The sequence below is a fragment of the Corvus cornix genome, chromosome 4 (genome assembly GCF_000738735.6).
Source record: "Corvus cornix cornix isolate S_Up_H32 chromosome 4, ASM73873v5, whole genome shotgun sequence".
NCBI lineage: Eukaryota > Metazoa > Chordata > Aves > Passeriformes > Corvidae > Corvus > Corvus cornix.
In genome coordinates this window covers 34,940,359-34,967,828 of record NC_046334.1, presented here as the reverse complement: position 1 = coordinate 34,967,828, position 27,470 = coordinate 34,940,359, and the positions used below count along the sequence as shown (strand labels likewise).

Sequence of the window (27,470 nt, the reverse complement as noted above, 5' to 3'; positions counted from 1 at the left end):
ACGTGTTCTGCTTTAGGTCAAAGTAATGAAAGTTGCTGTACGTGTTTATCTACAGAGGAATTCCACCTGGAACACGTCCAGGAGTTCCTAAGGGACCTGCAGGTCATCACCATTTACCTGATGTTGGTGCAGTTAGGAAAAAAGTGAAAAGATTGAAGGAGGTGTCTAAACAAGCCAGTGCAAACAGGTTGGACTGTGATAATCCATGAATCTGTCCCTACATGTTAGATTTTTTGTTCTGTGTCTGGTTTCATTTAGTAGTTGGGCATGTCTCAAAATCACTTCTATCCATTGGTATTGTGCTGTCTGTTTGTGTGTTAGTCCCTCACAGACCACAATTCTTTTAGAGCCAATGGAGACCTTGGCTTCTCCAATAACACAAAAAATAGTTTACTAAGCAAATGTACCTAAAGTAGTTTTCAGACAAAATTCTTGGCTTAATGTGGTTGCAGGTAACAACATAAGCCTTCTCCTTTGCTTTGTTCATCGTTCCACTTTTTGTGTTACCTGACAAGATGCTTCCTTCTCCCATCATATTACTCTTACTGCCTTCTCTGCACCTACGTGTTTGACTCTGTAGTATTGGAAGGTGTCTAGAATGATCCCAGAATTGCTGGCTCCTGTTTATTGATCGGTGGAAAATTTCTAGGAGCTTTCTTCATTGAGATGTGAATGCCAAGTGCTATAATGATGTGCAACTTCTAATTTGGTATTCAAATAGTGAATTAGAAGATCTAATTCTAGTTACTGTAAACGGGGTTTTTTTATATGTAAAAGGTTGTAAACAAGTACTGATTTTGTTTTTATGTTTTCACTGTTTCAAATAGCTTCTTCAAAACTTCTTTGCTCTCTTCGCAGTTGTGACTAGTAAATGGGAAAATACCATTTTTCTCGAAGTTTAGTACTGTGAACATTACCAACTGACTTTCCTAGAGGGACAAATTTTCTCTCTCATTATTTAAACTTCTTCAGAGCTATTGATCTGTTCCATGGAGGAAGAAATAAATGGAGTTAATGTGAGGAAAAGGAAGTGGCCAAAGAAACCATTTGTTCTTGTAAACTAAATTAATTCAATTTTATGTTCTAATAGAATATGTATTTGCAATTATAGATTTTTTATTATTTTAAAATTTGCAGCGATAACATACATCATGCTTAACACTGATACTGCAATTCTGAAAGCTCTGAAGTACATTTTATATTCTTCACGGTGTGTTGGGTTGTTGTGAGATAATTAAAGTTCTTCCTGGTACAACCCAGTACTGGAAGGTATCTTTTTTCCAGCTGTATTTTAATGTATTTCCTCCTCTATTTATTCTCAGTGCTTCTCAGAAAGTGCACAATCCCCAAATCTTGCCTAGATTAGGAAACAGTTTGACTCGTACATTTGAAAATATTAGATACTTGTCTACATCTGGATAAACTGTTTTAAATGTATTAAAATTGAGAGAAACTATAGCAGAGTGCTGCAATTATAAATAACATGGAGATCGGGAAGAGAAACCTATTCACTATTTCTCAAGTATGTTAACTCAGAAGCACTCAATGAAAGCACTGTGCGGAAGTTTCAAAATAGGTAGAGATTGGGGTTTTTTCTGTTTATAAACTGGATTACTATTAGTCTTAAATTGAGGTGCTGTTTCTTAGCATCTTAGTGTTAAGAATTTGTATTTTACCTAGAAGCAATTTTATTATAATATAGCCAGTGTAGCAGTATTTCGGTCCTGTACTTCATTCCTTCAGCTGGAGGCAAAATAAGCATGCATAATGTTTCATTAAAAGAAGGAATTTAAATAACAAGGACTTTGTTAAAGGTAGTCAGTTTAGAGCATATATTGAAGAAGCTGAGAAATCTTCAAGTTGAAGTCTTTCTGATTGTACTACCACTAATGCAAAGCTAAATATATTCAGCATCAACAATCTTTAAAAATTGTCTCAGGCAGAAGTGCAGGCCAGAAGAAATCTAGTTGAAATGTTCTAGCAAAATGAATCACTCAGCTTTAGAGTAAGAAAAAACATTTTCATTAAATGTTCGTAAAATGTTGAAACAAAATGTTCCTGTGAATTTGGTTTGAGACAAATAGGGCTGTCTTGGTTTGGGTTTTTTTGGAAAGCACCTCTCCTCCAACACTGCAATGTTCATGATGTGTGACAAACTTCAGCTGCATGGCAGGTGTTTGCACAGATTTCATTATCCACCAGTTGAGCTCTTATGTAATTAAAAGGTAGAGTAAAAATCTTGTAGTGAGTCAAATATATGTATACAAAGATTAGCGTTTGTTTCTTTACCAGTAACGCCTGTGGATTGTCTTTCCTTTTCAGAGTGTTTGTTTTATTGTATCAAAGTGGTTTTATCTCTGTCTTCCTTTCAATGAATTGTAGCATATGGAAAAATTTTCATTTCCTTATTGCTTTGGAGGGGCAAAAAATTAAAATGCAAGGATATTAATTAGCGTGCTAATTATTTATAAATTACTAGAGCTTACTGTATTGCAAAATGATTCGTTCTTTAACTGCTATCAGCATATTCCAGTTTCTTCCTGTTGCTGAACCCCCAGTGCTCCTCAGTTAAAGGAGGCTTGGAAAGGCCTCATCATTCTACCATTTGTAGAATATCTTACACCATTTCTCAGTGTTTCAGGTTTTTTTAATACAAAACTTTTCTGAGTCTACTTCTAACAAATTTTTCAGAATCTGGTTCCTCTATGATCTTATAAATTGACAGTTGCAGGATGCTCAGTTATGGTAACCTAAATGTAGCCTTCTTGTCTTCCCAAGCTGGTCCTTGGCCTGGGATGAAACTTGTCAAAAAACAATCATCTTGTTATGGCTGATTCTAGGGTAGGAAAATTCCTTCACAGACCCTTTGAAAACAAAAAAAATCTCCTAAGATTCCCTAAAAGGAATTGCCAGAACACTCTGAGAATAGTAGCACTGTACTAATTCCCTAAGTGGTAGAAGCTTTTAGTGCAAATGTAGGACAGTCTTGAAAGGCTGATTGGCTCATGTGATGAGTTCTTGCTCATCTCTGAAGGGAAATCTTGAAGGAGTCTTCTTTTTCACGAATTATAACAGTAATGAAACAAGCTGAGACATTCTCAGAAACAATCATACCAAGATTGTGTTTTGACACTCATTTTTGTTTTGATGACAAGGATCTGGAAGGACAACAATACAGTGTATTGGATTTATTTTTTTAATAGTTCTTTTCAATTACTGAGCCTATTTTCCTCCATTTTGTGGATGTCTGACTTGTATTTTGGCTGATGAAAGGCATTTTTTGAAGATGCCTTACTCATATAAAGTTACTTTTTTTTTCCCGTGTGTTTTAGTTAGAATAAGTGGGGGGGGGGAGGGCAGTGGAGGTGGTGGTGTTTAGAGTGTCATATTTCAGAGACTTTCATCTTGCTGTGTTGAAATTACTCAGGCAAAAAGGATGGATAGCTGCAGATAGAGCAAAGCAAGTTGAAGAATTCTGGCAACGAAAGAGAGAAGCCATGGAAAACAAAGCTCGAGCTCAGGGACACATGGTATGAAATCTGGTGTTCCTGTGTGTATTACTGTTTCGGCATGCTTTTTGAGTCTTTGAAGTAGCATCTTAAGTGAAATGCTGACTAAATTTCCTTAAGTGTTAAAAAAGAGAGAATGGGATATAAGTTTTCTGCATTTTGTCACTAATTTTAATAAAACGTAACAGAATTGTGCAGTACATTTCTCATTACATTAAACTTATTAACATAGGAAATTATCTTTGTTTGCATGTGTCTAACTTGCTATTGTGAATTTTAGAACATTCATCTACATTTTTTTCTGTTTATACTTTTGAGTCTTGGTTAAAATCACACGCTGTGTTAAACAGTAACTTGAACCTAGAACGAGGTTTCATTAAACTGATACAGCTAATTATCACACATAATAGTGTGTTCTAGGAAAACACAGTCTGCTTGTTGAAAAGGTATTACAAAGTCATCTGTATTTGCCAATGTTGACCTTTATAAAACTTTTACTCTTTGGAAATTAAGTAGAAGATAGTGTCATAAAATGTTCTTTATGCTTATGGTTCTAAAGTCAATATGCTTTTAGGAAGTTTGTTTAAAACATATTAGAAATGACTATGTGTTTTGATAACATGGACGGTTTTACTGTTCGAGTGCTTCTCTGCACTATTCACATGCAGTTGAGTGACAATATCTTTGTCAGCTGCTGCAATTAAACTGACTGTGCTGGAGTAGGAGTGAGATGAGACCAGCTGCAGATCTATAGAAGCATCTCCTGAGTTATACCTGATAGATTATGATTTACAGCCAGGTCTTAATGTCAGGGATTATTTCACTTACAGTAAGCAATTCTTAGGTACTTTGATTCACTGCTTTGATGGTGAAGTATCCTTAGATTAGTATATATGTTTTAAAATACGAGTCTTCCTCTCTAGAACTATGATTCTGTTTTTTAAAACCTTCAAGACCAGTAAATAATTTTGAAAAAAATGAGCAATTCTTGTTAAGATTGCCTCTTCTTGGAAAAGTCATTAGTAGTACCTGTCCATTTTGTTCTTGACTTTGTTGGCATTGATATCAATGTATGAGATCAGTTAATTCAAGATACCCAACTATTCAAGTTAATGTTTCTCAGTTTTCTCTAGTATGTTCAATGAGCCTATATGTTTTGTTCTTAGATGGCTCCCACAATAAAACAGGGAGGTTACTGAACAGCTAATAAAAGTAACTTCCAGATGTTTCAAACTTACAGCTTGAAGCCAGGGTATGAAATCCATTACTGGATTTGCCATTGAAAGTGGAACTTATCAGCAGCTTCCTTCTATTTGTGCAGGACAATAATTTGACTAGCTGGCAGTTGTTCTCATATTGGGATGGGACTGTTGTTTGGACAATGTTGATCTGAAAGGAGAAATCATCAGCTAATAGTCAGCCTTTTTTCTGATGACTGGCACTCATTTACCCAGCTTCTATTAAATATAATTGCTGTCAGTTTTAATTTTCAACTCACAGTCTAAATTTGACTCAGTAGTTGAGTCAATGATACTTTCAGACATCTGTTTTTTAAGACAGCTGCTGACCTAATTTGCTACTTCATTGTAGCTGCGTGGCATTGCAGAACATGAGTCCTGGTCTTTGAAAATTTCAATGTAGGCAGATGAGAAAAATTAACAATCTACAAGAAAGAAAATCAGTTCTCAAAAATCTAGCTTCCAGTTTCTTTCTTAAGAGCAGTTATATAAATTGCCATCAGTGATGGAAATGCCTAAAATAACTTCAATGCTAGAACAAAGAACAATGAGATTCCTTCAGTAGTGCCAGTAAGCTTTTGTAAAGCTCAGGAATGCGTATTAAAATGTTAAAAATAAAAACAAGTATTTTCTGAAAAGATGGATATGGAAAATATTCCTTTCCATTTTATATGGCTTAATGGTGAAGCTGAAACCAGCATTCATGGAGCCCTCATGAATGTATAGGGACTACTCTTCCACAAAATGGTTCCTTTAATTTGTTCTCTGATCCCCTCATCACTAAACCAAAGAAGTGCAGTAATGTGCTACTTCCTTGAGCTATTAATTTTTCTCAATCTGAGAGATTATTTAACCAGAATATTTGGATTCAACTTCACTGGAGTATTTACTTACTGATGGCTGTCTACACGCAAGCATGCAAAAGCTAAAGCCCCTGCCATTTTATAAGGCAGAAGGTCTATCACATGTATGTATGCTTGCTGTCTTTATTGTATGTTGCACTAACAAATCAAGGAATTTTTAACCTTCAGCAAAGGTTTGTGGTATATCATTAGTAAATTAATTCATGTATTTTTTATTTTAATCCAAGCAGAAAACATGGAGTTAAATGATTCTTGTACTGTTCTGTACAGAACTTTTTTAATGGTTGAAATCCTTTTGGTGACAGGTCACAGAGGACATCACGTGAACCAGGTGTATACACTGCATGTGTATAAGACATTTAGCACAGCTTGTTAGGTGTAATGCATATATTTAAATGCTTTATTAGATTTTTGAGTCATCATTGTTAAAAAACCTTGATCTAAGAACATAAAAAGATTCCACTTTTTATTTTAGGCTTGTCTCAGCAATGGCAGAAATCCCAACCCTGTGCCACCATTTTTATATAATCCAGATGCAGAAAACTCATGCCCATCACAATTTACGTTTTCTAATATAAAATGGGAAAAATCAGAATTGAGGGAAGAAGGCAACTATATTCTTAGAGCTCTTATCTCTCTCTTTGGCTACTCAGGATTTTTAGTTATTGCTGTCATATGTTTTATGTAAGTGAAAAAGGCTTACTGGTTAACTTCAGAACATCTGCAGATCTTTGATGGATTTGGTTTCTTATAAGTGAACACTTATTGGATAAAGCAGATAATTTTTCTGCCCAAGCCACCTTAAATTTGATACCATTAAATGGCAAACAGGGTACACTGCAAAACGTGGCAGATACCTATGGAGGCAGGTCCATTTCTGCAAGAGGAAGGAAATCCAGAAACAAGGAGGAAGAGGTATGCTTGCCGCATGTTTGCCACTTTGCTCATCACAAAAATTACACTATTTTGCCCTTGACTGTGCCCAGTTTCCCTGCATGGTTCCATCTGTGTAACAAAATTAAAGGACTTAAATTCTAAATTTCTAGGAAATAATTTACTGTTAATGTATGAAAGTTTGGGTGTGTTTAATTGTTTTGGTTTTTAAAATAATCAAAATTATAGTTCTGTACATCAATCTGTCTCAAAGAGGTTCTTGAATTTGATACATATAGGTATCACTATATCCTAATGCTGTTGTGATAAATACAGCCTTTCTGAGCTTTCAGCAGTATAAACTGTAGTTATAATTAATACTGGGAAATGTACATTCCTATTTTCTTTCTTTTCATTACATGAGAATTTTTCTGGAGGTTAGTAAATGCTAGTAAAGTGATAACAATAGTTTTGGGGAGTGGTTCACCCATCTTATTTTTTTGTGGAATCTGATATATTTTAAGTTAACCATACTGGAGAGAGTTTCCATAGAGCTGAAACTTGTTTCATTTCTTTGCCTTAGGAATATTTGGCAAGATTGAGACAGATCCGGCTACAAAACTTTAATGAACGTCAACAGATTAGAGCAAAACTTCGTGGAGATAAGGTTGGTTGAAAAAGAATCTTAAATATTTATCAAAGTTGATTGTGGGGTGTATTTTTTTTATCCCTGGTGAAAGACTTTTGTTCTAGGCAGTTTTATATAGAGACATATATTTTAGACAGCATATAATTGTGAAAAAAAACTGGAATTCTAGAGCGTCAAACCTTTCTTGTGTACCTCACCTGCAGAACATGCAGCAGTGATACAGGTGAGAGCCCAACATTGTTAGGCCACTTTTCCAGCAACAAGAGGCACATTATTTTTTTCCTGACCTATCAAGGTTTCATATTTTTTAAAACCAATCCTCCCTGAAAAACCAAACAAATAAACAAAAACCGCACCAAATCTCAGAGATGAAGCTCTGTCCAAGCAGACATTGCATTTAGGCAAGGAGTTACTTAGTGAAACTGACCCATGTTAGTCATACAGTCAATTAAAAAGTTCTGAGTAGGCACTCGTATCACTCAGCTTTCAAATACATGAACTGATGATAATTCCCTGAAGACTTTTACTTTGCAGAATGAAGCTGCCAGTTCTGATGGGCAAGACTCTAGTGAGGAAGCAGAACTGAAACGCAAAAAGATAGAAACACAGAAGGTAAGTGTGGAGTGGGAGGAGATGGAGGTTACTGTTGTCAAATACGTTTTATATCTCATGAATTTTCTTACATTTCGTTTTGCTATCGTTTGTTCATGTATCCACTACAAGGGGTGGGGGGGTTTAACTGTATTGAGGAAACAACTCTGTTCAACTGCTTTATCTTGGTGATTTTAAAACACACCGAGACATTGTGTAGTCCATCCTTGCAAGTCAAGGATTTTCCCTATTCTGGCCTTTGAGATTTATCTCTAGGGTAGCTGTAGTCCTAATGGCAAATGGTATAACTAAAATAGCATTTTGAGACTGAAAGGGTAAGGAAGATGTACCATAGATCACAGCTTTATTTTACTTAAAGAATAAAGGAAGGCAAAACTCCTTACATAGGCTGACATGGGCTACATGTGGATTGGAATGTGAGCTATATAACCCTGTGATGAATCATATTTAAAACAGATGCATTTCACAGAAATCATGTGTTTTATTAGAACTTTGTTCCATGTGGTGGTTTTATATTAATAACTGTTTCTATAGTACTGTACATGGCAGATACTGCTCTTACCTATTCTATGATTTTTTTCCCCCATCATCTGCAAAGTACAATGTAAAAACAAGCTAACCTTACGCCTAACCTGAAAACTAGAGGTGAAACTGCAAGTGAAGCTTTTTCTGTTTGAGTGAGTTGGTGAAATTTAAACTGAATTTTTAATATTTTTTGATTAATGCATTTGGCTTCAAAGCTAATTTTAAGTAGAGATTCTAATTTTACATTACTTTGTTGAAGATTACTATGTACACTAAAATTACAACCATGCAAATCAAGAACTGTAATTAAATTTTGAGGAGTTGCCGTTATTTCAGCATAGAAGATCAGTTATTGTACTTGTGTGGTGATTTTGTCAGTGGAGTCCTCCTTTCACAGTCTGTACAGTAGTGAGAGAAAGGGAAATGAGTAATCCAAGAATACTCCTCCTTAAAATGTTCTATTAAATAGGTTGCTGATGATTTGAAGTTGGTCCTTTTTTTGGTTGTTTACTGTAGGCCCAAGCAAATGCTCGTGCTGCAGTTCTGAAGGAACAGTTGGAGCGAAAGAGAAAGGAAGCATACGAAAGAGAGAAAAGAGCCTGGGAAGAACATGTAAGAAAGTAAATCTGTTACATGCAGTCAAAGTATGTAGGGCCCTATCTTAGTATAACTAAAATCCTATACTGTGATTTTTCAAGACAAGTAGTTCTGAAATTGAAGAGAGTGTCTTGTGTCAGTCAGAATTCCCTAATTAGAAGCCTAATCTTAGATATGCTTGCAGGAAGACTTCAGAATATCAAATCTAAAAATCATTAGGATCACCCCAACTATATTATTAGTGGTCTGTTAATGACCAAAATGTATTTTATCTTCTTTTACTTTTGTGTGCTATGGAACAACCAGTCCAACTAGTAATAATATAGAAAAAGCAGGATGTGAAGCTGACAAACCGATGTGCAGTGGGCAGTTGTCTTTTGTATGAATGTGTGGCATTGTTGTCCTTTTATAAGGATTACATGAGCCTAATTGATAATACTGTGTTTAATATGCAAAGTCTTGAAGTTAATTTTTGATTTAAATTTTTTTAATTGAATCTATACAGCTGATTGCAAAAGGGGTAAAGAATCCTAATGTGCCTTTTCATGTGGAAGCTACAGAACATAGTCCTGTGAATGAACTACAAGAGCCTGGAGCAGCTCTTCCTAAGCCACAACTTCCAGTGAAGCCTGGTGTACCTGTCATCTCAATGACTTCTGCTTTGAAGGAAGTGGGTGTGGTAGGTACTTTTGCTTAGAGGCTAAAATGTCATAAATACTGATTGGAAAGAGAATGTTTAGAAAAAATATATAGGTTAGGTAGAAAAAAATTGTTAAGGTCATTTGTTGCTTCTAATTAGGGAAAAGAAATTTAAAAAAAAAAAAAGAAAAAAATGTAAAAAGAAACCAAAGCTTGGAAGCTGTTGAAACACATCTGTGTGCTGAAACTGAAACTCATGTTTTGAACAAAATGGCTTATGATGAACCCCAGGCTGCAGTTTCCATTTTGATCAGGGCAGTCATGTTTAGTGGAAGACATTAACTTCCAGAATTTTCATCAGCCTCTTGAAGAGAGGAGTTAATGAGTTGGTTACTTGGTGGAAGTGAGCAAATAAATTTTGAATGATAGGACTACATTATATTAATGATTGATTGTTTTCAGTGAGCTTGAGTGTGCTAAATATTACAGAGAGGACAAAGCATAAGATTCTCGAATCTGTTAGTGCCGTCTCTTCTTATCTAAAAGAGCCTCCTGATTTCTATTTTCCACACTCTCGGTCCTGATATTGTAAATACTTACATGTTTACCTCAATTGCTTTATGTTACAACTGTGAAACAGAGCAGATGAGTGTAACCTTGTACAGTTTAAATTTTTAACATGATCTTTGTTAGTTTGAATGCTAGCTTTTGTATTTTTACCTAAACTGCTTCTAGATTTCAGTGTACTGTAGTACTTCATACTGTATTCAACCCTGAAGGCTATGAGTATGGGAATATAATGAAACTTATACTGAAGAGTATATATAAAATGTAATACATTGAAAGATATCAGTTGATAGCTGGAAAAATAAATCATGTTTGGACAAATACTTAAGTCATTAGCATATTTTTTCCACGTGGACAGTTTGTCTCACAGTAACGCAGGACAGTGACTATAATAGACTGAAAAATAGCACACAGAGCAATTGGAGATGGAGAATACGAGCCTTGTACTCTGATTATAAATTCTACATTTTTGCCTTCAATAGGTAGTTTGCTTATTTACATGTTACTTGTCTCTTTTCCCTTCTGTTTTTCTTCACAGATTATCCTTGACTCTGTGCTTGCCACTTTTTTGGTTCTCTTCTAGAATTACTCATTTGTAGCATAGAAATTTGGTGGCATCTTGCTGTAGAGGCCATATCTGGCTTTATCTCTACATGTTTCATGCTCTGAAATCTCATTTGTCTGTCCAAATGGAGTGATTCATTTGCTTATCACTTTCAGATAGTGAATGGTTCAAAGATGGAAGGTGCCCTTGAAATTCTGTCTTTGGGACAGAATAAAACTGAATAATCAAGCATTCTGTTTCAGTCTACCTGCAGTTGTCATTGGAAAGGTTTTAGATTATTGTGTCTATTACTATTCTCAAGATAATTTTTTTTCTGATGTGTTCTTCTACTTTCTATTTCATGCTTCTTGGACTTAAAGGATGAACATGTAACTGCTGTCCAGGAATCTGAGGAGGAAATAAAAAAGCCAGATTTTGCAATACAAGTATGTCAAATTATATACAGTTTCATTTAGGCATCCTTTTAAGAAAGGCACTATTTTAAGTGGCATATGTCGGTCCTTCTTTCAGAATAAGAGAGACATTCTGAGGAGATTAAATCAAAACCTTAAGGCTCAAGAAGATGAGAAAGGAAAACAGGAGTGTAAAAATATCTCTGAATCAGCTGGATCTGAAGATCATAAGGAACAACAGGGTAACCAGCCACCTCTGGGAGATCGCAAAAAATGGGAACCTGGGGCATCTGAGTTGGTCGTTCCTCTAGCTGAGTTATCAATGGAAGATTCTCTCTCTGGAACAGAGTGTAAGTACTTTTTATGTTTGTCACCGTGGTATTAGTAAATCAGTTTGCCATGCGTAGTGTTTGTTTTTATAAAGCAAGTATTCTTTATTGTTATTATCTTGTTATCAGTTATGTGTCATTCGCTTCTAAAAAGCAGATGGTTATGTATTCCCTTAAATAAGGGATAAGGCACGGGCTGAGTAGTTAAATGGCCTGTAGGAGATTGAGTAAATAATTTCATCATTTCAACAACAGTTACCTAAGTAAATGCATGGTTACTTTCTTTGTAGGTGTCTTTTAAATAGGCACTAATTTAATGAAAAGAATAAAAAGCATTTAAAATATATGAAAGTTTCTTACTTAGCTTGAAAATCCTGTTATGTTATCAGTAGGAAAAAAAAAGGTTTTTTCTCAATTTTTATCTGTTACTTCTATTGAGCCTTTCTTAGCTTTTTCCTTTCTTAAATCAAGACTGTCATTCCAAATTTTCTATTTGCCTTCTCTGGGCTTTTGGTTGGAACCCGTTTTTCCTGGTTTCAGTATGTCTTACTAAAAGTCTGTTTCACATTCTAGAAATAAATAATCATTGAGAATGTGACAGTTGCACCTTTGCCTAGTAGTTTTATAGGGCTAGAATGTTAGAAGATAAGAAACTTCCTTTGCTCTGTTTTTCTTTGTTGCTTTATATCCTGTTTTCTTTGGAGAGAGAAATAACAGAAATAAATGTCAAAGGATAGCAAGACAAGAGACTTTCTAGTTTACCATTTCAGGTAAAGTTCAAAACCATTCCATGCCACAGTTAAACATTTCTCATACTGCTTTCTTTTGGAGTGCGTGAACTTCTGAAAAGAGCTGCTGCTGCTATTAAGCTGCATATGTCAACTGATATTGAATAACTCCTGTTAGTGATTGGAATTGGCAGAAGAAAAACTCTAGATGAGCACAGTCTTTAGGCTGTCTGATTTGGGGTGAGGTGACATGAGTTCTGGCTTTGTAGCCTTTGTAGGTTTTAGTTTTGTGGAGGTTGTGTGTTTGATTTTTTCATTATATAAAAAATGAATAAAAATTTCTAATTCAGAAAAGTTTTTATGTTTGTGTCCTAACAGGTCAAACTCTGGGGGAAGTAATTAAGTTAGATATTGGTGAACCTCACAGGAAAGTCTGGGGAAAAAGTCCCACTGATTCAGTTCTGAGGATCCTAGGAGAAGCAGAGCTGCAGCTGCAAACTGACATACTTGAGGAACAAGATGAAATAAATGGTAAGCACAGCGGGTAATTATCTGCACTGTAAGTGCAGTGACAGTTTATCTACTGAGAAAAATTTTGAAGTAATAGAAGCATATTCTTATATTCTCTCTTGTTTTCTACTTCTGGGTGTTGCCTCAGTTCTGAATGTAAGCACAAGCTAATACTAGAGGACACCAAAATATTTAAAACTCAGTGAAGTGGTAAGAAATTGACCAGGATGTACTGAAAGGAAAGGATCTTCATTTTGCTGAAAAGTCTTAAACTTTGCTTTTTAATAGAAAAACAATCCTACTTTTTGAAAGGATATCATCATCTGAATATTGTATTAGATGTGTTCTGCAACCTTGTTGTCAGCATGTGACTTATCATATCAATCAATTTTTTTTTTTTCTGGTCAACTCGTGCCCTTTGTTCTTTCTAAGGACGAAAGGACTTATGTTTATTCCAAATATAAACTTGTACTAAGGATAATGTAACATATGAAATTAAAATTTTGATATTTCTGGCTTTCTTCTTTATAATAGTTGTACTAAAAGCATGCAAACTTTTTTTTCCCCCTGTTTTCCTTTAAAGAAACAAAAATTCCCAACTTACATTATTAGCCACACTGGAGTTTGTTATCCAAACATGGCGAAGCACTGTTTAAATAATAGAATCATTTTCTGTTAGGTACTGCAGAACTTCTTGAAGGAGATCATCAGTCTTCATCGGAGGAGAAGGAAGAGAAGGCTTTTTCTCCTGTTGGAGCTCAGTCTTCAGCACCAGATGGTGTTACAAAGCCTGTCGTGACTGTACCAGAAGAATCTCAAAGAACTGGACCCACCCTGGTGCAGAGCAAACCTGTTATGCTGGATGGTAACTCATTTCATCAATAATTCTAATTACAATCTGTTTATTGAATGCAATAAGGGGAGGAATGATCCTGTATACTTTCATATCTTCCCATAAGTAATGGGCAGTTTTTTATTAACACATTTTAGGTAGGGCCTGGTGCTTTCTATGCCTGTATTGTAACTGATTCAGTAATGTATTTGGTAAATTTCCAGAAACATTTTTTGTCTGCTTATAGAAAACTTCTGAGTACAAATAGAATTCTTAAGTGCTTCAAATTTTTTATTGTTAATTTGGTGGGGTTTTGGTCTGCTTCTCCCCATCAATTGTGCTGTAATCTTTTCCCCTATATGATACCAGCATCCTTTTGATCTCTGGGGGCATGTTACTGAGGTTTTAGAAGACACAGTTCATTGGAGCCTTAAGATACTCTTCTGGTATCAGAAAAGAACCAAAACGTTTAGCTCTGGGATTACAAAACTTCTGCTGTTTCTGAAAAACACAGAAAATTATTATACCTGAAGGATTTAAGTGTAATCTTAAAATGTATACTCCCCCATCTTTTTGCTTGGTTGGGATTAATTTTTAATATGGTAAATAATTATTAATTTTAGAGCCTGATGATTTGGAAGCAGAGATGTTGGAAGAATTGGAAGATAAAATGCGCCAGAGTAAGGAGAATAAGGAGTTTCCTATCACTGTTAATGAAGTGTGGGTAAAAGAGAAAGAGGATACGTAAGTACTCTCTTCTGACCTCTCTCTCCATTTCAAAAAACTGAGCTTTATCTGAGGGTTTTTTTTGGACATGTCAGTTAAAATGTTACACTAAGCTAAAGCTTCATTGCTTGCTGCTGTGTTAGTTTTACTGCACTTGGTGACTTCAGTAGACTAATGACCATTTTTTGCATGGTGTTTTCCCCTTGATGTGATGTGTTATAATAGGGCACAACATGATGGAATGAATGAGGCAGCTTCGGAGAAAGTAGTGCTGGACAAGGTGCAATCACAAAAGGAAGCTTCAGCAGGTCAGTGCAAGTCTCGTGTTCCATGGCTTGGCAGTACGGGGTGCTTGAGCCATCCCTTCTCACTTCATTAACCCCAAAAGAGTGAGGTTTTGTTTGCTTCTTCAGTTCTTACTTCTAAAAAGGAATTTTCTGATGGATTAGGAAGACAAATTGGGGGTATTATGTTTGCCACTTTGGAAGAAAACATGTTACATCAAAGCTACACTGTGTATAGATGAACAGGACAGTGGCCCATACTGACACTTGAAAGTGGATGTCAATTTTCTGAATGTTACAGCTTTTTCAATTGACTATTTAAGATGTTATGAGATCTGATGATTTACTTAATAGAAGTGTTGCTTTGTTAATACATATCTCAAATTAATATTGAGCTGCAGCTCAATGTTTTAAACAGTTCCTAATGACAATCTTTTATCTTTATTGTATAGAAGAATTGCTTATTCTTGGAGGTCTGGGAAGTAGCTTCAGAAACTGGCAATACTATCAAGTATCATTGGTGATACTCTTGCATCAAATTATGGGTGCCTTAAGCAAAGTGGATGGGTTTTTTTCCCCCTGTTTGGGCAAATTATATTGAGATAACTTTGAAGAAATATATAAGGTAATAAGCAACAGGTGAAAATGGATGACATAATATCAGTCAAGGATTGGATAATGAGAAAACAGAAGGCATGAGAACAGAACAGGCTATAGCTGAAGGTTGTATATTCTCCAAAAGTTAAAATGGGAAAATGTCACATTATAATGGTATTTACTAAAATAATCAAAAATATTTTAAGACTTTTAAAGTGCTATCTACTTTTCCCTCTAATTGCATAACAGAAATTAGTTTTATTCACATTAGTTACCGTTTCCTTAAGTGTCTTGGGGTTTTAATCTAGTTAGATTTGTAACAAGCTTTGTTTTACCACATCAGAAACTTGTTCCAGTGACTCTCAGCAAGCTGAACCCTTATTCCAGAGGGTAATACAGCCCACAGCTGTACCAACAGCCTCACCAGTTCTGTCAGCTCAGTCTTCACAGGAAGAGTCTTTTGTACCTCGTTCACGTTCCATATCACCAAAAAATAAAGGCAAAAGCTCATTGTTGATTGGACTTTCTACAGGACTTTTTGATGCAAACGACCCAAAGGCAAGTTTAAAAAGCTAAAAAGAAATACTTTTTTTTTTTCTATAGTATTATTCTTACTTTCTTATTGAAGTTGAATGAGGCCAGAACAGATGGCACAACTCTTTCAGGAGGTGTTTGCATCTGTCTAGCCATGTCTTCCCTGTAGTTTGACTGCACTGTGCTCATGGTATCAGCAAGTCTCATGCAGCAGTGAAAGTCTCTGGTTTCACCATTCAGCATTCTGTGTTCCAGGTGTTTGTGAAGGCATTCCGCCCTTTCTCTGAGACATAACTGAGGGAGTTTATGAAGACATTTCTAATTTGCCGTACCTGCTTTCTCCCTTTTGTGCATTCTTTTTAGAATTGTTACTACCTTGCCATCATAAACATAATCACTGAACAGGGCAGCAAAGCTATCTTGTCATTTCTGCCAACCAAGTGATTTTTTTTCCTGTAGGATTTAACCTACCATAATAGCTTCTTGTTGTGAAGCAGAAAGCCTGAAGAACAGTGAATGGAAGTAACTGGTTTCTTAAAGACATTTCCTGACCAGCTACATAGGGTTGAGTTGCAGCTCACACTCTGAAATGAGCATAGGGTGGTGGAACGTGGTTTTGATACAGATTTAAAATATGTTAAGAAGTGTTATGAAACTAGTAGATGAAACAGACTCTTTATAATCCAGGCAAGTATTGCATGTAATTCCAAGTGGAAAGTGCATGAAAGAGCCACTGCTTTTTGGAGAAACAACAGTGCCAAGGTCTCTGGAAACAGGCATGCTTGCATTGCATTTAGTTGTTATGTAGAAAAGGATTTCCTAGGTGGTGCAATGCTACATAAGAAAGAATGTTTCTTCCTTTGACTCCCAGTCTTTTTTTGTGAGTGCATGAAGTTGCACTATTGATGAATAATTGAATATTGAGTAGTGGCTATTGGTTGATGCATAGCTAGGAAGCATAATAATCAAGGACAGTGCTGTTTGCATCTGTGATAAAAAATTCACAGATCCATATATTCACAGAAATGGATTTTTTGCTCTCATTTTCATTTCTCAAGGGTTAGTCTATTATCAACTCACCTAGTTTATGAAGCTGTTAATCTGGGAGTTGTACAATGATTACAGAAAATGTAACTTGTGAGTAGGGAGAAGATGAACATTCTTTGCACCTTATCTGATTGAGAAAGTAGTGGCTATGCTTTATGATGGAGTTCTCTGGTGCACCTGTATGAAGTGCTTCAGTATGTCACTTATTACTACATATTTGGCGTGTGTTTTGGCCAGAATTGTTTGACACAGCTTCATTAACACAGACTGGAGGGGCAGAGAGCTTGGAGAAATGCAGCAGGTGTGTTGTTACTGCTGCAGCAGACTTGATGACAGAGAGCAACGCATTCCCTTTCCTCATTTGGTTGCAGCAAGAGGATACTCAGTACTTCTGGGCAATGTAACTTTCTGGAATTTCCCAAATACACTTCTGCTGCAGCTCTCACCCAGAAACTATGGAAACCTTTAGCAGGGAGCAGGGTAGACAGAGTTCATGTCCTGTGTGTAGGCTAACAGAAGTAAGCTAATAGGAACAGAAGCATTTTTCAAAATACTTGGGAACTTTCAAATACAGGGTAAGGTCAGTTTTCTAATTGTTCCTTCACTTTCATAGTAGAGGTTGAAATGGACCTTGAAATTGTTCCTTTGATGGCAATGCTATGAAACTGCATTGAAATACACCATAAACAAAAGTTACTGTTTTCAGTGACCAACCTACAAAAATAATAAAGTGTCATTTTAAAACTTACTCCTTTGTCAGCTATTTAAAATGGTCTTAACGAGAAGTGATTGACACAAATACATTGTAAAAAATTGTATATATATTATTTATCTGCTTTAGGGTTCCTTTAGTTAGCTGTCAAGGTGGTGAACAAATCAGCACAAAACCAGGAGCTGTATGTCACTTGATGTTCTTAGCTTTTCAGTCACTGTAACCTGTAGAAGCAGGAGGAATGCTTTCCTTTTAACTGAGAGGTAAAAGTCAATATGTCAAATTTTCAACAATTAGAGTATCTGTGCTGGACACATTGTTATTTTTAAATTTACCTTCAAATGAAAAAGAACAAAAAAAGGAATGTCATTCTAAAGTATTCTGTAAACTCAAACTGTCTTTAATATTGTTACCAAGCAGGCTTTCTATTGCCTTTGTAGATGTTGAGAACATGTTCACTCCCAGATCTTTACAAATTGTACAGAACTTTAGTTGATGTTCCCAGTGTAGCAGATGTGCAGCATCAGCATAATCTTGAAACAGATGATACGGAAGATGAGCAAGCCAAAGAAGGACCCTCTGATTCTGAGGATATGTGAGTGTATCAAGTTTATCAAGTATTTTAAGAGCCATCTTGGATCAAGAATGTTTTTGGTTAGATACTGTTATACACACTATACCAGCATGGGGTTTTAACCCAGATTTTTAAAATTTTGTATTGAATCATCATTTACTTTAAGTCTTTTTCCAGAGAATTGAGAAGCCAGTGGGGTATACTGTATACAATAGCTGTCTGAATTTCCTTCCCAAAATCCATCCAAGGTGCTATTCTGTCTGGTGTCTGCAACTTGCATTTTGCTCAAGCAACTCAGAGTTGATTGCTATTGGTCTTCTAGAAATAAAGATTTCTTGAATATTTCCTTTCTTTCTATGTTCTGGGAATATTGCTGATTTATCTCCTCTACTGTTGTATTAGAATGTTCTTCAAGTCCCCCAAATTCTTTCAGGGGCTTCAAAATCTGACCCTGGAATTGACTATTCCCCACAGCTTGGATAGTCTGGTGTATCTATTCTGATTAGATCTAGATGTCTTTTTTGCTCCAGACACATTTTCATCTGGATTGAAAATGTTGTACTTGCCAGGGTTCTATAATAGTGCACAATTACAAGGATTTTGAAATTATCTTACTAATACAGTTGAATTGAGGACTTACTATCTTTTCATGAGACTGTTGGGTATCTGTTTATTCCCTGTGGTTGCATGATACAATGGTATCGATGCTGTAGTCATGTTGGACTGAAGTCACAAATAGCTGGGGGAGGGGGGCCGGAGGGTGGAGGCTGTCTCTTGGGCTTTTTTTTTCCTCCTGCTAGATTGGCTTTTCAGTTTGCTGCTTAACAAAAGAAATGAACTCTTGCTACAGGGTTTGTCTTGTAAAGTATTAATTATATAAACTTTGTATCACATTCCTTTAGTATGTTTGGAGAGACAGATACAGATTTGCAGGATCTCCGGGATTCAATGGAACAGTTGCTTAGGGAGCAGCCTAGTGAGGAACTGAGTGAAGAAGAGGAGTCTACTTTAAAGGCTAATGCCGTGGAATGCATAACAAATGGTACTGAGCTGGATGAAGCAGATGAAAATAACCCCAGCAGTGAAAGTGCTCTTAATGAAGAATGGCAGTCAGGTATAATTTCTGTTACACCTGTTTCATAAGTTATTTATTTATGTTAAAAATTCAAACACAGAATAATGTTTTAGCTTTGTTAACTTGTAATGAAGTAAAGCTCTAATTAATAGTTTGTATACGTAAGTGTAAAAAAATCAGATAATAGTCAGACTTTCTGAATGTTAAGGTCAACATCTAAGCAGCATTCCATGTTGCAAATTAAAGCTTGACTGTTTGTTGGGCAGTGATGGTAAATGCCATTTTCTCTAAGTTATCTAAAACTTGGCTTCAAGGAAGATCAAAGACAGAGTGCATTGTATGTCTTGAATAATTCATGGCTCTAGGTGTGAAAAAGAAATAGCAATTGACATGGCTGGAGTATCTGGGATCCAGCTTAAATTACAGTTAAGTAATTTAACAGGCAGTCAGAAGGAACATGAAATTATTCACCTTGTCCTTAGCCAAAATTAGGCATTAAAGCAGTCAGAATAAAAATGAGACAGATAAATTAATTACCGCTTTCAGCATTTTGCATTAGATATGCACAACGTCCTGAAGTCTCAGTTCTGTTTTTTAAATTCTGTGGAAATAGAAGTATTTTGCTGTAAAATTAAGTGCATTTAGAAATATAGTTATAAAAAGTTGTAGAGGATCAGTAACTCATCTGAAACATAGCTTTTGTGTAATTTTTATTGAAGACAATTTTCAACAACTTCAACATCTGTGAATATACCTGTAAGATATTATCTGTATAATACATTCCAAGAATTATTTTAAGGTAAAATAAACTTAGTTAATGTCTTTAATTTTGTGACAGTGCTGATGTTATACGCTGGTTACATGCAACACTGTCTGCTTCTGTGATTCTGCTGTTATTGCAAGTGCTAGTGTTTAATACCAGTGTCCTACCTTCTAGATATTCCATAAGAATTGCAGGTTTCATTTTTGGGGCAGGGAGGAAGGCAGGCCAGCCTTCAAAAGGGTAACAGATAGAACTTGAGACAAAATCTGCTCAAGACCTAGACATTAGATAGAGGATTAGAAATAACCTAATGGGTTTCTAACCTACATACAACTTTTCTTTTTATTTTAATGGTAATTTCTTATTGATTTGACTGTTGATGCTTGAATGAAGGATGTGATTTGGTCAGGACTAGACCTTACACTAGTCATATATAAGAATTGTAAGTAGTAGAGTTCTAATACTAACTCACGAAGTCTGTGATCTACCAGGTAATACTATTTAAAGGTTTGATAGTGTATGCTCTGAAATGTAAGAAGTTGTATGTTTTTCCCTGGTAGACAAGTTCTCTCTGAATTTCAATGCTTATTTAAGATAGTATTTTTTCTTGCATTTTATAATGGGATTTTACATAGGGATTCTGTCTTGTATTTTTTAAAACATCCTTTTTTTGTTAGATTTACCTAATGTTTTACTGTTACAAACCTATTTTTAAGGTTTCTGTAAGGTTCTGTAATTTTGCCTATAAGCAAAATTATCTTGATTTCTCTCCCGTATCATATTGCACCACTCAGCATACTTAATTTTCTACACAACAGACATGCCCTTATAAAAGAATGAGGAACTCTGTAGCTAAATTAATACTGGGGTTTTTTTAGACTTGCTCCATGGAACAAGATGCATCTCAGGGCAGAAAGTAATGGATGGGTAACATACGTGTCCTTATTTTTTTGCTAGAAGACAGCTGCTTCATTAACGAGCTCCTTTCCCTTGCGTGGGACAGCCGCCAAACCCTTCATGAATTTCACCTCAGAAATCTATAGAGTGGTGGTATGAAACTTGACCTACTTTGCTAACTAAAATTCTGCTCTAAGACCATACTTTGTATCCCTTCAGGCTGAATACCCTTATGGCTAATTGTCAGAGTGGGGATTTAGAGGGGATAGCTGGACACTTCCCATTTGGGATTTTTTTGAAGAAAGAGACTATTCCTATTTTCTTGCACATTGTCAGAACATCTGCCAACATCATCCAGTGCTCCTGAGCTTATCTGTTTGGTTGCATTTAAAGGTTATCTATTTTAGAGACTTAGAAACAACATTAAGAATGTAGGAAAACTGAAGGGGTTTTACTGTTGTTTTGTTTCTTTCTAGATAATAGTGATGGAGAGATTGCCAGTGAATGTGAAGAATGTGATAGTATCTTCAGCCATTTAGAAGAGTTGAGATATAACCTGGAGCAGGAAATAGGCTTTGATAAATTAATTGAAGTTTATGAGAAAATAAAGGTTTGTGGAATAAGCTCAAGTGGAAATATTTTAAGAAACAAGTACCTAGGACTGTTTTCTTTGCCAGTTAACTAATTGCTTTGTGTGACTAGAGTAAAAGGTTTTTTTCTATAGTCTTTTATTCCGTTTTGGCACACTAAAATATTAACAGAGAAAATGCCCTGACGGTGGATTAAAGAGAAGAACTTTGGTCTTAACCAAGAATTGCATTTAATAAATTTGAACTATTTAATTTTATACCCATTTTAATTTTGGCAACATGGTTTGTTCTTTCCCCCCAGGTTACACTTGAAGATGAGGATGAAAATATTGATATTTGTTCAACCGTCATTCAGACTGTTCTTGGAAATGAACACAAACACCTGTATGCCAAAATACTTCACCTGGTAATGGCAGATGGAGCTTACCAAGAAGGTAATCTTCATGTATCCTGGCAGTTGCAGCTCGTCTTATGTTCTTTCTTGGTCCTATACAATATAGGTTCTAATACACTTCTAAAACATCGTAGTATCACAGAATATAGAACATATCTGTGCTTTGATTGGTTAAATTAATTAAAATTTTCCACAAAGGGTATTTTTATTCCTGCAGCAAAATGTGGCAGACTTTGCTGACCACTCTGATTTAACAGAATGTACATGTACAGTCAACTGTAACAATAATTGGCTTACAAAAGGTACAGTGTAATTATTTAATTTCTGTACAACAGTTACACAGAAGGGGGAAGTGGAAATCCAGAACAAAACTTTCAGAATCAAAACAAATTGTATCCTAAGAATTAATGAACTTTTAGCTAAAGTAGTATTATGCTTTCTGTAATATTACTTTTAATATGTTGCACCTTCGCTCCTTTTCTGAAAATTTCATGGAGCTCTTTATCCTATAATTAGCATTTTTCAGAAGACTTTGATGTGTATGTACCATCCATCTTAGTTGGTGACTCAGTAATACATGAAGAAAATTTATTTTGCTCTGGAGCCCTGCCCAGCTTAGCACAGGTTATGAGGCAGATGGATGGTTCCTCAGTCTTTCAGAGTCACTCTTACGAAAAACCACACAGACCACCATCAGTGAGGGAATGGGTTTGGTTTTTTCTGTTTCTCTCATGTCAAAAATTTAGCTGCAGTTATCTATTTTTAGATTTCTAATGATGAAATTCTTCACTGGAGAGGGGGAAAAAAAGAAAGCTAAAATTTTAATTAGTTTTATAGAAATCAGAAGCATCATATATTGGCTTTAGAAGTGTGTGTAATGATCATCATTTAATGTATTTCAATTTTGAAAAAAATATTCAAATGCATGTTAACCAACACATGCTTTGTGCGTATTTTAAATTCTTTTACAAATGTGTTGCAATAGCATTATAAGGTCAAGTAAGTGTACGGCTTTCTATGACACTTACATGCAAATACTTGAGGGAGCAAGTCTTAAGCCTAGTTACAAAAACATAATAATTTTTTTAAAATTCTAATACAAATTACATTTTCCCAATTTTTTTTCTACTGATACAGAACCACTAGGTAAGAACTATCAGTTCCATGTTGTTTTTGTGCTGTGTTAGAGAAATATGACAGAGAAATGTCTGAAAAATATTTTTTCAGCCACAATTTATTGATTTAATGACAGATTTGGAAAGATACACTGTAGTAGTTCATTTTTCAAGTGTCCAAAAGACTGGCAGTGTAGAATAATAAGAAAATGGTTACTATAGTGTTACCATTTTCTTTTGCTTGCTACTCTGCATTAAGGATATTTTAAAAGTAGTACGAAAAGGCTTAAATGAAAATTTGCTGAAATGCTGGCATATAAATGATAAACTGTTGTCTGAGTGAATCCTATTAAAATGAGCTGACTTTTATCTTGCAAAATGCTGATTAACAAGTGGCTATTTTTATTAGATTCAGTTCTAATTCTGTATTTTACAAATGTGTGGGAGCATCCAAGAAATGATAAGAAGTCGTCATTCTTTACATTTTAGACACTTAAATTTAAAAGTCCTATGCTAATAGGGTGAATAGAGGACAAATGACAGACAGAAGGATCTTCCTGAGCTTCTGTCTCAAAAGCCTTATACTCTTCAAATAAGAAATGTTGGGAAAAAATTACTATTGCTCTTTCCTAAGAGGATTGTTCTCACTGAAGCAGGCCACTTGAGGTGCAGCTATCTTAAATTCGCTAATCCAAGGTGACACGATGTTCAATATTTGTGTGTAGCGCTTTAAGGCAGCTTTGGTAATGGTCATCTCATTGGTGACAGCCTTAGTGGATTCTTGTGTTATTGCTCACTAAATTGTGGTTTCTAGATTGTTTTGTAACCCTAGCTTGACTTGTGTCTATGTGTCTCTTCTTTTCACACTGTCTGTCCCCCTCTTCTACTTTTTACAGGTAATGATGAATAAACCTGACTCAGGAAATTCCTTAGTGCTTACTACATATCAGTGTCTGAAGTCTGCACAGCTGAGTAACAAATTGTAGTGGAGAATGTAACATGGGGCAGGAGAGGCAAGACTTTAAAAAAGAATATTGATTGTATGAAAAAGAGAAAAAAACATGCCTTTTAAACTGAGATACCTTTAGAGTTCTCTTGTGTGGATTTGCATATGTGTTCCTGAAATTTTAGGTGCCTAAAATTTAAAAAAACACACACCAAACAGCCAACAACAACAACAGAAAAATCAACAAAACCCAAAAACCTCAACAAACCAAACAAAAAATCCCAAACCTGTAACCTCTCAAATTTCAAAAGAAACAGAGAAAGAAATACCTGTATATATTCTGATACAAAACTGAGACCTGTAATTAAAACAGAATTTCTGCCATATGAGCAGTTAGCTGGTAAGGTTGAGCAGTTGGAAGCATTACTGTGTTGTGGAAATACTCACATCTGGCTATTCACTTACATACTTCAAATAGCTTTTCTTTACACCTACACAAAGAAATTATTTTGTTTTTATTGACTCTCATGGTTGTATTTTAATAGTATCTTTATCTAGTGGTCCAGTTCAAGTATTTCACTTATATTGTATTTTGAAGCTGAAAGCTTCTGTCACATCTGAAATATCTTAATGGTGTTTCTGAACCAGGGCAAACTGGTACATAAGTCATCATTGAAATGTCTGGGGCAGGAGGATTGAGATTATAAAATCCATTTGGAGCTAGAATACTCTTTTTTTCAATGTTTTTCTTCTTCTTCCCCTTCCCAAAAATCCCAGTTGTTTCCCTCTCTTGAATTTTGTAATCTGGTCAATGATGATGTACTACACTGTTGAACTGAAAGGGGGGAGGTTTCCTGTTTGGCTTTAAAACCTGGCTGTTCTAGTCATTGCTCCAGCAGCCACAGGGGAAAATGAAATATTGCAGCCGCAAGTGCTGTGTAATACTTCACAACTTTTGGGTCCTGTATTGTATGGCTTGGTTTCCACCACCCTACAAGCAAAAGCAGGTTTCTTCTGACACACATTTCCTCATTCCTCATGTCAAAGCAGTAATACAGGGCAGACGTTATGGATTCTGCTGTTTTCCAGTCATCGTCTCTGCATCAGCTTTACTGGTTTACCCATTACAGTAAGTTTCTTGTTATGAATTTGATGAATTGTCAAACTTCCAAGTGCCCTATTAGACAAAAATAGGTTTGGTTGGTTTTTTTTTTTTCAGCTACAACCAGTCACAATCTAAAACTGTCAAAAGTTGCTTTTCCACAAAGTAAAAGCAAGTATATATAGATATATATGTATATATTTATTATTTAAACTGTCAAAATATGTACATGATTTTTGTATAATTGTTTTATGGTGTCATTATTAAAATTTTGCCCACTGAAAAGTGTTAATTTTTTTAAAGATACCAAACTTACTCTAGTTCAGCAGTATCCTGGGAATCTGTGGTGAGAATAAAATTAATAGTAGTAATAATTAATTGCCTTTAATAGATTATTTTTTATATCCTTATTTCTTTGATAAACACCTTTTCATCTGATGAGAAACTGTGATCATTGTTGGAAACAGTGCTGGTTCTGTCCTATGCTGCTTCTCATTCCCTTTCCTTCTTTATTTCTTTTTTCTTAGCTTCCCACAGTAAACTTTTCACCAGGCTTCTCTTCCATTCCACTTTTCACTGCTGCATAATCTATTCAGAGAGATGATCCTCATGAGCTACGTCATCCATGACATTTAGCAAACACACCCTAAAGACTTCATTAAAAAATTAATCTGAATTGCTTTCCTTTTTTGGGTTTGATTTTTCAAATCATACCTTGCCCACCTTTTGCAGGAAGGGAGCACTCAGAACCTTTAGATTTAAAATAATATAGCATAACTGTATGGAAACAATAAAACACACCAACTGGTGTATTCTATCCTCTATGGTTTTGAATCCCCTTAAGGTGATGCAGTCTTACTGAAGTCAAGGACTGGGCCATGTTCACTTCTTTTAAATTGGAATTGTATCATTATTGACACTGTTCATTTCTTATGTAGTGCACTGGCTTGCTTCTGGTAAGAAAAATGGACATAATCTGCAGACTGCAAGATTTACAAACAGACCTTTTTACCAATCAATGATTTGAAAAATACATGTAAATTGTGGACAGCTTTTCAAGAATAATCTTCAAACCTGCCACCCAAGACTGAATATCCTTGAAATGCCTCAAAAGCTAACTTAAAACTGACACAGTAAATAAGTTTGTCTGCTAAAGTAATACTTTCATCTCAAATGTTAAATCCGTATTTAATGTGTGCTATAATGACATCAGGGACAGTGTGGCTGCAAGATAATTAATTGGTCTGTATGTAATTTATTGAAATTAGCTGAGCATTTGGCTTGTGTGCATATTAAATTCACTTTGAAGAATTTTCTGTTGTAATTCTAGTAGCAAATTGAGATATGGACTGGTATTTTTCACACAAAACATATTCTGTGAACTATTTAACATGTCTCTGTCCTCAGACTTGCTTCTTGACCCTTGAAGCCAACTCTTAAGTTCAGTTGAGGAATGTTAAAAAAAAAAAAAAAAGCAACCAAACAACCCAAAAACGATTAGCAGAAAGGAGTAAGACCCCCAGCAGTGACCTGGTTTGAGCTGAACAGGTACAGTACTCTACCCAGAGCACTGATACCTAAAACCTTTTTTGAAGAGCAGAGCCTGAAGAGGCTTTTGCTCTTTAATTTGCTGAACTCTGATGAGTGCATATTTGAAGTTACTGCTAGAAGGAACTTCAGAAAAATGTGTTATCTGGTTGGGCAACGTGAACCAAGGCAGAGCACAGGTTTTTCTGTGGTCTGGTGAGTGAATGGCTGATTGAAATCAAGTTCCAATCTACCTCATTCCTAACAGGGCTCTTTGTGCTCTTTAGAAATCTGCATTATTTATCAGTAATTCTTACTTCAGCTTTTACTGCTTCTCTGTCCCTCTTGCTCTCGTTTGAGCACGCATTCTCCGCTCACCTCATCGTTCTAAGCCCTGCATCTTTGCCGGAATGATGGAAAGCCGGGCTGCGGGTGTTGTGCCGGCCCTTGAGCCGCCGCCGGCAGCCGCCAGGGGGCAGCGCGCGGGCGGGCGCGGCCTCAGAGCCCCGTGCGGGTCCCACCGAGGCTGGACAGGGGCGGCCTGCGGGGGAAGCGGCGAGGCTGAGCCGGAGCAGGAGGTCCTAAGGCCCTGCCGTTTATGGGTATTTCCTTGTACAAGGCCATGTTCTGAAAATACCCGTAAGTACAATTGTTTCTTTACAAATCTTTACATTCCTTTTCCTGGAGGATAGGAGGATCATAGAACCATAGAATATCCTGAGTTGGAAGGGACCTACAAGGATCATAGAGTCCAACTCCTGGTCCTGAACAATCACACCGTGTGCCTGAGAGCCTTGTCCAAACACTCCTTGAACTCTGGCAGTCACTCTGTAACCACTTTCCTGGGGAGCCTGTTCCAGTGCCCAACCACCCTCTAGGAGAAGAACCTTTTCCTGATATCCAACCTAAACCTCTCCTGACACAACTTAAGGCCATTCCCTCAGGTCCTGTCACTGTCACCACAGAAAGAGGTCAGTCCCTGCCCCTCCTCTTCCCCTCACAAGGCAGCTGTAACTGCAGTGAGGTTTCCCCTCAGCCTCCTCCTCTCCAGGCTGAACAGACCAAGTGACCTCAGCTGCCCCTCATACAGCTTCCCTTCACAGTCCTCTACCATCTTTGTAGCCTTCCTTTGGATGCTCTCTAGTAGGTTTATGGCATG

The 27,470-nt window shown here is 36.1% G+C and overlaps 1 protein-coding gene across 12 annotated transcripts in view; it reads left to right on the top strand.

Annotated features, from left to right (window-relative positions):
- NEK1 (NIMA related kinase 1) overlaps positions 1-27,470 on the top strand; it is a 51,936-nt gene that overhangs the window by 20,652 nt on the left and 3,814 nt on the right. For 4 of the 12 annotated variants that reach the window (XM_039550277.1, XM_039550278.1, XM_039550281.1 and 1 more), the window contains 19 exons: positions 56-187; positions 3,428-3,530; positions 6,442-6,525; positions 7,067-7,150; positions 7,652-7,744; positions 8,786-8,881; positions 9,372-9,545; positions 10,997-11,062; positions 11,148-11,379; positions 12,465-12,617; positions 13,276-13,461; positions 14,052-14,172; positions 14,380-14,462; positions 15,379-15,593; positions 17,769-17,923; positions 18,805-19,016; positions 21,114-21,247; positions 21,529-21,661; positions 22,759-23,725. In XM_039550277.1, the coding sequence (XP_039406211.1) occupies positions 56-187; positions 3,428-3,530; positions 6,442-6,525; positions 7,067-7,150; positions 7,652-7,744; positions 8,786-8,881; positions 9,372-9,545; positions 10,997-11,062; positions 11,148-11,379; positions 12,465-12,617; positions 13,276-13,461; positions 14,052-14,172; positions 14,380-14,462; positions 15,379-15,593; positions 17,769-17,923; positions 18,805-19,016; positions 21,114-21,247; positions 21,529-21,661; positions 22,759-22,808 (2,506 nt within the window). In that variant the 3' untranslated portion in view covers positions 22,809-23,725. Of the gene's footprint in view, positions 1-55; positions 188-3,427; positions 3,531-6,441; positions 6,526-7,066; positions 7,151-7,651; positions 7,745-8,785; positions 8,882-9,371; positions 9,546-10,996; positions 11,063-11,147; positions 11,380-12,464; positions 12,618-13,275; positions 13,462-14,051; positions 14,173-14,379; positions 14,463-15,378; positions 15,594-17,768; positions 17,924-18,804; positions 19,017-21,113; positions 21,248-21,528; positions 21,662-22,758; positions 26,951-27,470 lie in introns of those variants that run through there. The other 8 variants (XM_039550287.1, XM_039550286.1, XM_039550280.1 and 5 more) reach the window with 7 other exon arrangements.